The sequence below is a fragment of the Phascolarctos cinereus genome, unplaced genomic scaffold, assembly GCF_003287225.1.
Source record: "Phascolarctos cinereus isolate Bilbo 61053 unplaced genomic scaffold, phaCin_HiC Scaffold_7;HRSCAF=346, whole genome shotgun sequence".
Lineage (NCBI taxonomy): Eukaryota > Metazoa > Chordata > Mammalia > Diprotodontia > Phascolarctidae > Phascolarctos > Phascolarctos cinereus.
The window spans coordinates 101,422,279-101,439,571 of NW_027556180.1; the positions used below are offsets into that span (position 1 = coordinate 101,422,279).

At 32.3% G+C, this 17,293-nt stretch overlaps 1 protein-coding gene across 1 annotated transcript in view; it reads right to left on the reverse strand.

The window, feature by feature from the left end:
* The window catches only part of DIAPH3 (diaphanous related formin 3), a 447,621-nt gene that overhangs the window by 229,778 nt on the left and 200,550 nt on the right, over positions 1 to 17,293 (reverse strand). Inside the window, exon 20 of the mRNA XM_021006402.2 lies at positions 8,890 to 8,991. Within this exon, the coding sequence (XP_020862061.1) occupies positions 8,890 to 8,991 (102 nt within the window). The remainder of the gene's footprint in view (positions 1 to 8,889; positions 8,992 to 17,293) is intronic.

Here is a 17,293-nt window from a genome sequence, read left to right on the forward strand (position 1 = left end):
CAGAAAGCTGGGAAACAATTTTTATAGCAAGTGTTTCTGATAAAGGTTGCATTTCTAAAACATGTAGAGAACTGAGTCAAATTTATAAGAATACAAGTCATCCTCCAACTGATAAATGGTCAAAGGATATGAACAGGCAGTTTTCAGAGGAAGAAATGAAAGCTATCTATAGTCATATGGAAAAATACTCTAAATCACTATTGATTACAGAAATGCAAATGAAAACAACTCTGAAGGCCCACATCATACTGATCAAATTGGCTAATATGAAAGAAAAGGAAAATGATAAACGTTGGAGAAGATATGGGAAAACTGGAACACTAATGCATTGTTGGTGGAGTTGTGCGCTGTTCTGACCGTTCTTGAGAGCAATTTGGAACTATGCCCAAAGGGCAAACAAACCATGCATATCCTTTCACCCAGAAATACCACAACTAGGTCTGTATCCCAAAGAGATCATGAAAAAGGGAAAAGAACCTACGTGTACAAAAAATATTTATAGCAGCTCTTTTTGCAGTGGCAAAAAATTGGAAACTGAAGGGATGCCCATCAATTGGGGAACGGTTAAACAAGTTGTGGTACAGGAATGTAATGGAATACTATTGTGTTATAAGAAAAGATGAACAGGAGGCTTTCAGAAAAATCTGGGAAGACTTAAATGAACTGATGCTAAGTGAAGTGAGCAGAACCAAGAGAACACTGGACATAGCAACAGCAACATTGTGTGAGGAATAACTATAAAGACTTAGTTTGTCTCAGCAATATAATGGTCTAAAAGAATTCCAAAACGCTGGTGAAAACACTAACCACAGCCAGAGAAAGAACTATGGAATTTGAATGCAGATCGGAGCATACTATTTTCACTTTTTGTTGTTGTTTTTTTGTTTTTTCTTTCTCGTGGTTTTCCCCTTTTGTTCTCATTCTTCTTTCACGACATGACGAATATGAAAATATGTTTAACATGACTGTCTATGTATAACCTATATCAGATTACTTGCAGCTTGAGGGGAGGTGGAGAGGAATTGGAACTCAAAATTTCACATAAATGAATGTTGAAAATTTATCTTTACCTATAATTGGAAAAAAAATACTACTAAGAAAAAAAAGCTCTCCTAAAATAAAGTATTTCAAATGCTTATAGTTAAAATCACTTGAGATGTGAATCAAAATTTAGCTTCTGCCCAAACTACTTTTTATTTTCCCTAAAAAACTGTATTTAAAAAGGAGTCCTTAAAAAAAGTTATTGACAAAATGCAACACCCATTCTTATTTAAAACACTAGAGAGCATAAGAATGTCTGATTGTATATTATCATATTTAAATGAACATGATTTCAGAAATATCTGGACTTACATGAATTGATGCAAAGTGAAGTGAACAGAGCCAGGAGAACATTATATAAAATAATAGCAATATTATATGATGATCAATTGTGAATAACTTAGCTATTCTCAGCAACACAATGATCTAAGATAATTCCAAAGGATTCATGATGAAAAATGCTATCCACCTCAAAAGAAAAAAATCGATGGGAGTGTAAATGCAGATAGAAGGAATCTATTTTTCACTTTATTTTTCCCATGGTGTTTTTTTTTGGGCGGGGTCTATGTTTTCTTTCAAACATGACTAATATGGAAATGTTTTGCATGACTGTACATGTATAACCTTTATCAAATTGCTCACTCTCAGGGAGAGGAAAAGTGAGGGAGTGGGAAGAGAATTTGGAACTCAAAATTAAAAAAAACCTAATGTTACAAATTACTATGGTTGTTTTCTATTGTGCATTGTATATCTAATCTATTCCACTGATGCACCACTCTATTATGATTACCCCTTTAAAATACAGTTTGAGATCTGGAATGGCTAAAAAACCACGTTCCTTCACATTTTTTTTTCATTAATTCCCTTGCTTTTCCTGACCTTCGGCTATTCCAGATGAATTTTGTTAGGATTTTTTCTAGCTCTATATAATAATTTTTTGGTGATTGATTGGTATAACCCTGAATAAGTAAACTCAGGCCCTGCGTTTCTGGAAAATACTGCAACTCAAGAAGACAGGATAAATTAGTTTCAGGACCACATTTGCAAATCCAAAAGTACCATAAAAATGTTGTGGTTGTTGTTACTAGATATTAGGTTACTACACTAACTATAATTGTCAATGGTTTCTGTGTCTCATCTAGTTTAATTCATTCATCAACTGCTTTCTCTTTTAAGCAGTAAAAGCGCACATTGAAGATTTGGTAAGGATGGATCCCTTTACTCAATTTTCCATCATTATTTCCTTTGAAATTGTAGACCTTTTATTCATTCTGAGTGATGAAAAAACTGAAGTTTTAGAACTTTAAGCAATCTAACATTTTTGTTGGATTGGATTTTTGGATACTTTTGCAATATTTATCAAGTCAGCTGCTTTCAAAGACAAAGTATATTTTTGCCTGTATACACATACATACATACATACATACATACATACATACATACACATACACATATACGAATTTGTGTGAGAAAGACTCAGATCTGGTCTTATTCTACATTCACAGTAAAAGACGTATTCATAACATAATTCTCCATGCCTTCTAATGATCCTTGCTTTGCAATTCAGCCTAGTTTAAATTTCCCTGATAAGAAGAACTTAGTTATTATCTTGTCTTGTTCAATGAAATAATCCTGCGATAATTGATTGCTCTGAAACTAAAACTATAAATTAATTAACAAACTCTTGGAATTTTTATCATATTGGCATAGCCTAACTATGAATAAGGATGCCCTCTCCATCTATTTAAGTTTTTGGGTACTGCTAAAAATTTTAGTTACAAATGTTAAGTCTTGTATATCTTGGTATGTTAATATATTTCATGTATTCTGCAGTTATATTAAATTTTTCTATTCCTCACAACCATCATATAGCTTAAGAATAAAAAAAATGGAAAAAAGAGATATGAATATTAATCCATTATATATGCCCTTTGACTTGGTAATACCACTGTTTTGTATAAACCCCAAGGAAGTAAAAGGACTCATATATGCAAAAATATAGCTTTTTTTCACAGAAAAAAATTTTTCAGCAAAAACTGGTGGGGGGCGGGGTTGAGTGTTTATCACTTAAGAAATAGATGACTAATTTGTGCTATATGAATATAACTACATCATATGAAATTACATTATTATTGTTATACAAAACAGAGAAAGGCAACATGTCATAGTGGATAGAGAACTGACATCGGAATCAAGAAGACCTGAAATCAGATCTTAGCTTTAACAAACAGGAGTTGTGTGATTCTCAACAAATCATTTAATCTCTTAGTTCCACCCAACAAATTTCTAAGACTACATGGACAGAGTTTCCTCACCCGGAAAAGAGGATGACAGTGGGAGCAGATCAAGTCAAGCAAAGAGAGTTGGTACTGACTACTCTTCTTTTTTCACCACCCTTATCTGTTCTTGGCAAAGAACTGATGGGTTCGGGGCAGTTGCAGGGGGAGAAAGAGTACAGGAAGAACTCACCTTAAAAATGCAAAAAGAGAACAAAAAAAGAAGAGAAAGCAAACACCAACAATATAGGGGTTTTTGTTTGTTTTTATTACAAAAAAACACACTTGAAACATTAAGATTCACACAATTAAAATAACGGGCTAGAGAAAAATCTATTGTTCTGGTACACTCAGGAAAGCAGGGGTAGTAATCATGATCTTAGAAAATGCAAAAATAAAATAGATTTAATTATGAGATGTGCAGGAAAACTATATTATACTTAAAGATACCAGAGACAATAAGTATCAATACTAAATAGACATATGCCAAATAGCAAAGTATAGAAGTTAAACATTTTACAAGAAAAAATAGAAGATAAAAGTATACTTGTTAAAGATTTTGATATATCCTTCTCAGATTTGCACAAATTTAAAAAAGTTTTTTTTAAAAAGGCCTAAAATAGGATTAGAAATGATAAGATACCTGGTCATATTATATGGGAAAAGAAAATAAGTATATTTCTCAGCATGCTTAGCACATATGATGACCATGTGATAGGGCATAAAATCCTCATAAACAAATGTAGAAAAGCAGAATTAAACAATTCTTTAAAGACAATTACAATAAAAATCATATTCAATAAAGGGTATAAAATACTATAGAAAAATAACTGAAGATGAAATGCCTTAAACATAAAGAATTTGACGGTCAAAGAAAAAAACATAAAAACAATGCATAACGTCATCAGAGAAAAAGATGACAGTAACAGAATACAGGGAAATTTAGGTTACGCGGTCAAAACAAACTTTATAAGGATATCTTTTTACTATTTTCAAACAATAAAGGGAGAAAGAAGAGATCAATGACAACAAATCCAGAAAAAAACTAAACATCAAAAAGAAATTCTGAAAACCAAAAAAAAGATTTACAACAGTGAAAGTGAAAGAATGATTAAATCGATAAATAACACTAAAAGCTAATGTATTTTTTGATTAAAACAGAAAAACCACTGGATAGTGTAATTAATAAAAGAAAGTAAAATAATAGCAAAGGAAAACTGACAAGGCTTGAAGGAAGGTATTACAAATGATTTTGCCCAATTATATGACAATAACAGTGACAAATGAAACTTATTTATAAAATATTTACAAAAATATAACATGCTCAAATTCAAAAAACAGAAAATTTAGATAAACCAATTTCAAAAGGAATTCATGCACAAACATCCAAAGAAAAAACACCAGTATCAGATGGATTCACAAGCAAGCTATATCAAACATTCATATATAATTAATTCCAATGTTACATAAAGCATTTCAAAAAATTCTTTCTCTGATAAAACATGCTATTGATACCAAAAATATATAGGAAAAAAAAGAGACAGAAAAGTGATACAGACCACTATGTCTAATGAATATTAGTGGAAATTTTTAAATAAAAAATTAAGAATGAGCTATGCCCTATAACCAGGTTGCAAGAGCTAGGGATGACAAAAAACAACCAGAGTTCTCCATCTCAGGAGAATGTAAAAAAGTCTTCTAGTACCTGGGAGAATCTATGTGGTGAACTTTTGGGAAGATATGGATAAGAGTCTCAAAAGATGGGAAGGCATGGACAAGTTACAATCTGCGTAGTTGGAGGGAATTCCTAAATTTACTGAGTATTTGAAAGGAAATTTGAACAGAAAATTAATTATCATAAATAATCATATTAAAAATATTCATGAAGACATGATGATATCATGAACACATGCAGAGAAGCCTTTGATAAAGTACAAAATGGATTTATACTAAAATCCCTACACCTTAGGAACAGAAGAACCTTTTTGAATACTATAAAAAGTATCTATCAAAAACAAAAAAATTAGCATTATATGCAATGGGCGAAACAGGCGAAGCTTTCCCAATAAATATGAGAGTAAAGCAAGAAAGCCCCCTTTGCTTGCTTTTATCTGCTATTATTCCAGAGATGAAATAAAAATAAGGCAAGGGAGAAATTAAAGGCACAAAAGAAATTAAATGCCTAAAAATCAACAGCATTTCTATACAACAATAATAAAAATCAAGAATGTAATGGATGCATATAAGAAGTTCCATTCAAAACAACTACAAAATGCCTAAATCACCTGAGAGTCAGCTTATGAAATCCATTTTAAACAGCTAAAATAACATAATCCTCATTATAAATAAAAAATATCCCTCCTGTTATTTAAAATAAGTGTTTGTGACTGGATTATGTTAATATAATAAAAATAGCAACACTGCTTAGTTAATTTATAGATTTAACACTGTACTAAACTAACAAGGGACTTACTTCACGGAGTTAAACAATAACAAAATTTATTTGCAGATTTAAAATATATGATATAAATGGGAGAGGGGGGAAGAATAATGAAGGGGAAAACCACTTCCAGACTTCAAATTATATTATAATGCAGCAATCATCAAAACTATTTTGGTACTGGTTAAAATACAGATAAGCGTATATCAATGGAATAGCCTAGATAGGATGTATTATACAGAATTAACCTTAATAACCAGGTGTTTGAAAAATCCCCAAATATAAATACCTATGGAAGAAACTATTTGATGAGAATTTCTAGGAATACTAGATAGTAGTATTTTGGAAATTGTTTAGTTCAATACCTTACATAAAAGGTCACAATAAACTAAAAAATGAAATAGAACCTGAAAATTAAAAATTATATGATTAAAACTTGGATGAGAACTAGATGAGGTACTGTAATAGCAATGACTAGGAGGTGAATTCTTAACAAGCGATAGAGGAAATCACAAAAGATAAAACAAATAATTTTAAACACACAAAATTGAAAGCTTGAACTAAATTGATACAACTAAGAGGGCAAGATAAGGAAAATAGTTGAATGAGGGAAAAATCTATGTTCCAAGAATTTCTGATAAATGCCTGATATCAATATACATAGGCAACTAAGAATATATAAAACCAAAAGCCATTCCCCAAGAGCTAGTTAAAGGAGGTGAACCAGTGCTTCTCAAAAAAACTGCAAAATACTAACAACCAGATGAAATATGAGGTTTCACTTTACACCTCCCAAACTGACAAAGATGACAAAGGATGGAAATATACAATGCTCTGTGGAAGAGCTGTATATTGGTCCAACTATTCTGGGAAACAATTTAGTAATACGTTAAGCACATGACCAAAATGTTCATACTCTCTGACTGTGATTAAAATTTGAATAATATAAACTAAAATTCTAAGAACCAAAGTCTACTACAACTAATCATTTAGAATTTGCAAGGAAAATACTGGTTTTGAACATATAATTTCTTCAAAAACAGTCCATGCACACTATATGGAATATAGTGGAATGATGCCTTTTTAATTAAAGGGACTGACAATAGGAAGTCATCACATGTTAAACACTAGAGGAAAATATTAAATTTTCAGTGAGATTAATTATTGAGGGTCCCCAATTTGTTAAAATAGAATGGGATTCTGATCTTACCGCCTTTTTGTTAATTCTAACAAATTAAAGGATTCAGCATTATTTAACTAAGAAAGGTGACATAACATAACGCTGTATGAGAATTTATAGTTCAGTGACACTTAATACTATCGTAGTACGTAAGGATGATTTTTTTCCTCATTAATTTAAAGAAAAACTATTAGCATTTTAATAGTTTCACTAAATAAACTTGCTGCCTCAAATTGCAATTACTTTTTATTTTAGCTTTGCATAATACGATCTTATTAGTTTACTTTCAATATGACGCTTGTGACATCATGGCCTTTTTTACCCTCTCTCTCTCCTGAACTAGGCTTTGAAGAAAATACTTGCCTTTCTCCTCACAGATACATTTTCCATTTTACCTGACTTGCTTTCAAGGAGTCCTTGATGAACAGAATACACTAAAACTTCTGGTGATGTAATGAGTCATATGCAGTTCCTTTCTATAAATGTGGTTGTTCCTTTTAGTGTATCACAGTAATCTTTTTCCTACCTTAATACCTCCCAATCATTGCTAGAGTCCTTTTACCTTTAAACAAAGTATACAACTTTTTGAGTATAAAAGATTAGCTTTCTGCTATTGTGGGATTCTTCACTGGAGAATTTCTGCTCATCTTTAAAAGTTAATGCTAATTTAACTTTTAATTCAAATATAAATTCAAATTTAATAATATTTTCCTGGAATATTTCCTCTATTTTCCCAATAAAACAATACTAAAAGTAGCTCAATTCAAAATGGCTATCCCTGGTCCAAGGGAGCATATCTGATTTTAAAAAGACTCATCCTCTTTCAGTAAAACAGGGAGGAATTACAAGTACATAATGTTTCACATAGTTTCAAAGAGTTCTATCAACTATATTGCTTAACTTTTTTTTCCTTTATTACAAGGGACAGTTTAATTGGAGGTGATTATATATCAAGAGACAACTGGTATAAAAAATAAAGGGAATTTTTCTTTAAGCTGAGAAGATTTAGTGATAAACTAGCAGACACAGTGTGAAGCTAACATAATATGAATCACACCAAGATGAACACTAGGGGACACAAAAGAACAAAACAATAATAAAAATAATGATTCACATTTATATAGTTCATTAAAATTTACAAAGCACTTTCTTCACAATAACAACGAAGGCAAGTGATACAAGTATATAATATATTTGCAATGCTCAGAACCCATTATCCTCTACCTTTAACAAAGAAATTAGGGAAATCTATTTTTCTTGAGGTCTTAAGTTGAACATTAGAAAAACATTAAATGTTTTTCCTTCTCTTTTTTGTTCTTTCTATTTACATTGTTTTTGTTATTACGTATACTGTTTTCTTGACTGTTTATTTCTCTTTGCATCCATTCATGTCTTCCCATATTTCACTGAATTCTTAATACTTATCCCTTCTTATGATGCAGTACCACAATTTTTTAACCATTCCTCTACTGATAGGCATCTGCTTTGTTTACAATTCTTATTAACACAATAAACTATTAAAAATGGAAAATGGACAATATCAAGAAAGGTGGATATTTTAGTGTATTATTGGACTTTCAGTTCTTTACCTTCTTGGGGTGCATATTTAGAAATGAAATCTGACTAAAAAGGCATTAATTTTTTATTCAATTTTTTTAGCATAGTTCCAAATTGCTTTTTAAAATGAAAAAAAAAATCTTTGAATCAAATGAATCAGATGAAGGCATGATATTCACAATATATTAGAACAAACAAACAAAAGAAGGTAAGGTCAAGAGTTCCAATGGATGTCATGTCAAAGGACATGAACAGTTTTGAAATGAAGAATTAAATACTATTAACTATTACTATTATAAAGATTACTAACCCAAATCACATGAAAAGCTGCTCCAAAACAATAACAGCGCATATGCTAAAGTAAAGGAGACCAAACTTCAAAGAATAGTACTTACCACAACTGCAAATTGTTCTGGTTCACATAGATTATTATATTCATTCTTGAACTTAGACAGTGAATTCAGCTGCTCCTGATCTGGCAGGTGCTTTATTAAGTTCTAACAACAAAAAAGAAAGAGAAATTAAACAGTATCTTTACAAACTACACTTCACAGACTTATATTCATATTAAAAATTTTCATCACAAATCTCCCATGAACAGCCAAAAAAAATCACTTGTGGGAAACAAGGAAGGAAGGAAGGAAGGAAGGAGGGAAGGAAGGAAGGAAGGAAGGAAAGGAAAGGAATATGTCTAATACTACATAAATTATACTCTGTTAATAACACAAAACTTTTTTTCTGAAGAATGCACCTACTAATTTGGAAAATCTTGCCATTATATTTCAATATAAAGAAGTAAGTGGCAGAAATTATAGGTAAGACTACTAAAAGCACTACTAGTAAAAAGCTATATAGGTGTTATCACTTAGTTACTATTCATCCAGGTGAGAAAATTGTCAATTCACTACTAAAATAGAAGCTGATGGGCAAAAGAATAGTCAAGGGGGTTTAATGACATTGTTTAATTAAATCAAATAACCAAAAGAAATACAGGCTGATGTGACAGAAACATAAAACACCTTTGCAGCCAAGTAAGAGAGGAATTTCTGTTGAAAGAGTTCATAAAGTCATGAGACATTCTAAGGTACCACATTACAGGTGAAACTGCACAATAATGGCATCACTTTCTGTACTTCAATGATAAAACTACCCCCTCAAGCAAGATTTAATATTGATCTATCTTACAAAAAAAATTGTTATAGACATGTTCTAGTTAGTGTATTAGTTTTAAATGGTATAAGAAAAAAGAATGCTAATGAACAGGCATGAATTCCAAACTATGATCTTAATTAGGCATATATTAAAATCAACATTTGAAATGTTTAAGTCTCAGCACTTGTTAGTAACTTATTTAACTTTGACCTTATGCCACTGTCACACCAGACACACAAACAGAATAACTCATTCCCAGAAAAGTGATACTAGTTAAAGAAATGTTAAAGAAAGTAATGTTATTAAAGACATTAGATCAAATTACAAATCATTGACTCACTGTGTAACCTTGGATAAAGAAAACTGGGTTATCAATCAAAATGAGAGAAAATAAAAGAAGTATAGAATAAGGACCTTATCAAAAGTCATTTATCATTAATATATAAAAATTCACCCTTCAAGTATATGAGATTGATTTAATTATATTTTATTTATATTTATTTAATTTATTTTAATCATAGTTACTTGTTTCTACATTATACTAAACTGATACAGAATTATGCTAACAAACATTACTAAAAATCATAATGGGACTAAAGACCAAACATACTTTTTTTTAAAAAAAGAAATATTCTAACATTATATTATGAGTTTTCTCTTCCCTAGGCTACATAATTACAATGTTAACTTTTTTTAAAATGCTATACTTTCTAATTTTTTAATATTTTGAAAGTTCTCAAACTTTTCCAAATCACCTCAAATGCAGAATAACTGGAAACATTAAATGGCTCTTCAATATAGAGGGTAACTAAATTTCCTATATGCCAAATTTATATTTCTATACAATATTATAAAGGTTTTTTTTTAAATTAAGTGGCTTTTATCCAACTAAAACTCTGACATTTTTAATGGGTTCTATTAGCCTTCTTCCATCATCTTAAAAGTTGATACAGCAGATTCAATTATTTATATCATACTTGGATGGTTTTAGATATATTTAAGCAAAAATAAAATCCTTGACCAATAAGAAATTATTGAAAAAGTGAAATAATAAGAAATCCCCTCTCTTTCTCTGAAAAACTATTGTAGATTAAAAGATTTTGTTATTTCCATTATATCTATTTCTCTTGTTAGTTTAAATTATTTTTTAGCACTGACCCTCCAAATTCCACTGCTTTTTTTGACCATTTATACTTTTCACAAATCTTTCAGATGACCATCAGATCACATTGAATATGTGGGGTTTTTTTCAGCTATTCTATTTTAATTAAATTTTTATAAAAGGTTACCAGTGATCTCACTTCTAAATCTAATGGCCTTTATTTACAATCTTTATACACCTTGATTTCCATGTAGCTTTTGATTCTGTTGAACACTCTTTCATCTACTCTAAAGACTCCCTTCTCTGATAGCTTCTGAAACTAAAAAATTCTCCCAATCATCCTTAAATTTTTCTAACAACTCACTCTCTCACTTCTTTGTCAGTTCATCATCCTTCTCCTGTCATTTTAATTTAAGTGTCCTTCAAGGGTCTCCTTAATGGTCTCTAATCTTTTTACCACTTTCTGTGTGTGTGTGTGTGTGTGTGTGCGTGTGTGTGTGTGTGTGTGTGTGTATAACTCCCAAATTCATGCCTCTAGTATTAAGCTCTAAATCTGTATCACCAAAAAAGTAAAGAACGCTTCTTTTGGGATTTCAAAAGTCATGTAAAACTCAAAATATCCATAACATCTTTATCATCTTTCCTGCTCAACTTCATCTTCCTTCTTCATTATATTGTGGCACCATCATTCACCAGTCTCAGAATTTTACAGCTATCTTTGACCCATCATATCAACTATAATATCCAAGCAAGGGAGTGAGAGGGAATAAGCATTTATTAAACACTTGTGCTGTGCTAAGTGTCTTACAAAATAATCTCATTTGAGCCTCACAACCAGCCTGGGAGGTGGGTGTTACTACTACTATCTTCATTTTATAGCTGAGGATGTTAGAGGCTAAGTATTTGTCCAGGGTCACACAGGTAATAACGAGGCCAAATTTGAACTCGGGTTTTCCTGACCAGTGAGAGCCTTCTATCCACTGTGCCACCCAGCTGCTTCAATCCTGTTGACAACACCTTCACAAGTTGCCTCAAGTCTTTTCCTTCTTCATTCCAACTGTCATTACTTGGAACCACACCTTGATTATGTCCTTAGCAGACACTTATAATAGCTTTCCTAGGGGTCCTCCCATATCCACTCTTCTTCCCATCCATCATTCTACTATCAGAATTATGTTTATTAAAAATAAGATATGGTCACAACACTCCTCTATTCAAAAATCTTACTTCAGACAATTTTGAGTTGCCTTTAAGACTCTCTAGTCTAGTACTATCATGATTTTCTACCCTCAGGTCTCATTAATTACCACAAACTACTAAACTCCAGCAAAACCAGACTACTTGCTGTCCCTCCAAATACATATCACAGCTTTCCACTTCCATACCAACACTCATGCTAATTCTTCTTTATGCCTGTCATATCATCCCTTCTTCCATCCCTTCTAAGGTCTAATAGAGTCTTTAGAGCCCAAGTCAAATGCTACCTACTCCAGAAACATTTCTCAAGATCCCTATTAAGCAATGACCATAAAGTTATCCCTTGGATTATGATTTTTAGAGTTTGGGGGGTTTGTTTTGGTTTTTGTTGTTTCTTTTAACTTTTTAACTTTTAACTTTTAACTTTCAAATGCACCTAACACATAATATTAAATATTTGTCTCATTCCTCTCTTAAAATGAAAGTTATAAAATGTGAGAGATTGTATTTTTACATCTCAGATTTCTAACATCCCCAGTATCTAAGACACTAGAGAAAATAGAAAAATAACATTTACTGGATGGTGTTGAAATATTCATCATAAATCTGAATCTGACATTACTTCACTTTAGATTCTTAAATTAATAACTTCATATATTATAACCATTTCATAGAAGAATAACTTGGTAGCAAAACAAGAATGACAAGGACAAAGAAGGGCCTCACCACATTTGGGAGGTCTAATGGACTCTTCCTGCAGTTTCAAAGAAACTTTAACAGAGTGATTCATTCTGCTAATTAAATTATGTCCCATGAAAACAAACCTACATGAACTCCGAAATGTATTATAATAGCCAACAGTTTCTGTTTAAAATCAAGCACAATCTGATACTATAAAAAAAAAATCAAAGTTCTACAGCTACATGATAGCTATTTAAAATTCTCTAAATCTACTTTTTTCTAACTTGAAAAGAAATAAAAACTAAGAAAATGTCTCTTAAAAATTTGTAAGAGTTTCTCAAAGAATTGAGCACTGTTTGGATTTTGAAGGGAGGAAAAGAAAGCAGATGCTTATCTGGGGGCCCATGAAATTAGGTGATGCAGTTGATAAGAGTCCAGGATTGTTTAAATCAAGCATCAACTATTTACTGGCTGCATGACTCTGGGCAAGTCACTCAACTTCTGTCTGGTTTAGTTTCCTTAACTGCAGAATGGACATACTAATAGTGCCTACCTCTCACAGTGGTGATGAGGATTAAATGAGATATTTGTAAAGCACTTATCACAAGTGCTTGGAAGACAGTAGGTGCTTAATAAATGCTTACTGCCTTCCTTACTTACAATTTTGATTTTCCAGTAATTGGTAAAGGGAAGTTACCATCCCATATTCAAAAAGCCATCTGAAAATTATTATAATGTCCATGTATCCAATATTCTTTTACCTTATATGTCCTTTTAGCAACTTGGGGAAAAAAGACAATTTTGTCTATGACTGCTACATATACTATTTGATCCAACTGCTACAATTTAACCTATGCTAGTTATCCGGCTTAAAATTATGTTTCCTAGTGGCAGTAAATATGTAGTACATTTATCCTAAAAAATCAAGGTACAACCCTGGAAATGGGAAGAAGAGAGTAGAACTATCAAAAGATATTTAATGGCATGAGATATATAACTAAGAATATAAGAAGCATCTGTGGAGTTAAATCATCTTGATTTAATTCCCAAAGTCATGTCCACTAGTACCATTCAGCTATTCCAGAGGAACTAAAGTCCAAGTCCACAAGATTCTTTATTGGGAAGGAAGAAAATTTGGAAAAAAAAAAAAAAAGGAAACCATAAAATTTAGGTAAAATTCACCAAGTCATTATTTCCAACAAAAAAAGGTTTCATGTTAAAAGAAAAAAGTGAGAAAAATAGAATTAAAAATATAGCTACAACAAATATGGATGATAAAGAAATTACTATGATATATAACATTTCTGGAAAAACGACATGCTCCTGACCTCTTGAAGTCACTTTCTGTTCTGTAAAACATAAAAAAATTAAAAAAAAAACTTCGTATTTCTGTGGGAAAAACATTTGAACAAACCAGAAACAATTATAAGATATTGGTAAGCATCTCAAAAGATTAGAAAGGTAACAAATGTTTATTTCTGAATCCTATTCAACACTGATACAAGTGTACTTTTTATTAAAAAACTGTACTTTAAAACAGATTAATAAATTTGGGGGTAATAAATTATCATAAATGAGGATCAGGTTTTTAAATGAAACATCTGAGAACTTTGAAAATGATGGATTTAATTTAAGGATTTTACATATATTAAAACTACACAAAAAAGCTAAAAAGGTCAATACTCTTAGGACATATTCTTTCTCTAGCCAAATACCAAAAGCAAATATCAAAAATATCCACGTCTAATAGTCACAAAGAAACAAAGCCGTTCAATAAACATTAATTCAACAAGTATTTATTGAGTGTCGACCACACGCAATGAATTTTACTAACCGCTACAGAGAATACAGATACAACACAATGTACTGGCTCATAAGGAATTTATGAGCCAGCAAAAAAAGATGACACACATAGACAAATAAGATAGTATACTATGTAGTAAAAACTGTTCAAGGAAATGCTGTTGATAGAAGAGTCATATGTTACCACGTTTAGATCAAAGCACCTGTCATTCTAATACTACACAAGCCAGGGAAAATCACAAGACCTTTTTGTTTTATAGGTCAACAAAGCAGGAAAAAGTAGTGTCACAGAATATTTCACTACCAACTAAGCCTGATACAAAATCTCTTTATTCCATTTATAAGTTGGCATTAGCCTATTATTCCATTGAAAATTTGATGTTCAATATGTAATGTTCTTCACTCTCAAATCCTTTCCCCAGCCTACTCAAGCCTTTAATTATATACACCATTCTTATCTAATTATACTATTTTTTCTCAAGTGGGCCCTCATTGCCACAAAGTAATAATAGCATCACAGATTTAAAGGTCACCAATTCTAGCTCTCTCATTTTTAAGATGAGGAAACTGAGGCCCAGATTGAGGGGTCTCATAGTGTCTTAGATGGGATTCACACCAGGTCTTCCTGACTCTTATTAAGTATTCTATTCACTAAGGCAACACTGCCTCCCTAAAACTTTTACTCTTCCTTAATTGACTCTCTATAGCATTTGCCATGATGGCTATTCAAAACTCGTTCTCTCCTCAAAGTCTACCAGACCATCTCTTCCACCTTCCCAATCCCTCAAGCTATCATTGTTATCTCCCATCTTATATTCTTAGTTACACATCTCATGCCATCTAACCAGCCAAACTCTTGAAAGAGCCACCTATACTATCACGTCCCCATTATCTGCTCTTCCTCACTTCTCAACCCCTTTCAATATGGTGTCAATTCATCATATGCAACTGAAATTATGTTCTCCAAAATAATAATCTCTTAGTTGCTTAATTTAATGACCTTGTCTCAGCATTCATCCTTTTTGACTTCACTGCATAATTTGATGCTGCTGACTACCATACTCTGTCTGGGCATTCCTTCTCAGTTTCTTTTGCTGGACCATCATCGATACTCTGCCCCCTAATTGTGGGTACATAACAAAACTTTAACATTTTCTCTTCTCTCTCTTTACTGTGACTTTTTAAATCCTCATTATCTTCCACAGGCTCAATTATCATCTCTACACCAATAACTCCAAAATCCATATATCCAGGCCTAATATCTCATTGTTCTCAAAGTCAGCATTTATTATCATTGTTCAGTCATGTCCAATTCTTTGTGATCCCGTGGATCACACTGTCCACGGGGCTTTTCTTGACACAGATACTGGAGTGGTGTGCCATTCACTTCTCTAGTGGATTAAGGCAAACACAGGTTAAGTGATTTGCCCAGGGTCGCACAGCTAGTAATTGTCTAAGGCCAAATTTAAACTCACATCTTCATGACATTAGCCTAGTACTCTATCCACAAAGTCATCTTGCTACCTCAAGTCAGCATTACCAGCTGCCAACTTGATACTTCCAAGGGGATGTATACCATTAGATACCTCAAGCTAAACATATCCAAAACCAAACTCATTTTTCCTCCACTCTACCTCTATTTCTGCTAATGGCACTATCATCCTTCCAGCCACCCAGGTTTATAATCAAGGGGTCATTCTTGACTCTTCCCTCACATCCAAGCAGTTGCAAAATCTTGTCAATTCTACCTCCATAACATATGTTGCATCTGTACCCTTCTCATTACTCATGCCATATTCAACCTAGTTCTGGCCCTCATCACCACTTGCCTAAACTATTAGAGTAGCTTTCTAACTAGCATCATTTCCTTCAATCCATTCTCCACACAACTGACAAAGTGATACTCCAAAAGCACAAGTCTGAATATTTCACTGTCCAGCTCAAAAAAACCCTGTTGAACCCCTCTTGCCAGTAGGATAAAATACACACTCCTCTGTATAGCTGTTAAAGTTCTTCTCTGTGTAGCAGTTAAAGTTCTTCTCTCTCTGGCTCCAAGCTAACTTTCCAAATCTGTTACACATAACTCATCTTCATGCCCTCTATAGTCTTGCCAAAGTGTTGTTTTTGCAGATGATGCCAAGGCCAACAAAATTTTTCATTTCTTCAATGCTTTCTGTAATACCTGATCTGTAAAGTTTCTATGAACCTACAAGGTCACAGCTTTGCTTCTTAGAAATTTTTATCTGACAGAGATAACCTTCCTTACCTTGCGAAACATAAATTAATATCACTTGATATAATATGCACATATGTGTGTATATAAAGCAATATTAATAAGAAAAGGTTTTATCTTGTTGCTAGGAATTTTTTGTATGGGATATCTATTTCTCTCCCATATAGAATCACAGCTAGCATTTCACATATAGAAAATCAAGAAAAATTAAAAAAAAAACCTAAACCATAAGCACCACTATACAGCCCCTGATTCCTTATTTGAGAGATGTGATCTAAGATTCTACAGGCAATTACCAGATAATTGGCATGTATCCTAAATCTCAAATTCCATATGATCAAAATAGAATTGATCTCTTTTCCCCAAACCCACTCCTCTATTTCTGTCAAGGGAACTATCCTTTTAGTCACTCAGACTGGAAACCTCAGTTTCCCCTTCAACTGTCACTCACCATACATCCAGTTAGTTGCTTAATCTTCTCCTTCCTACATCCAAAACATCTTTCAAAACCATCCACTTCTCCACCAACACCATAAAAACCCTAGATCAGAACCATATCACCTCTTGCCTAAACTACTAGAACAACTTCTGTCCTAAGGACCTATTGAGTTTTTTTCCTGTATTTGTCTGT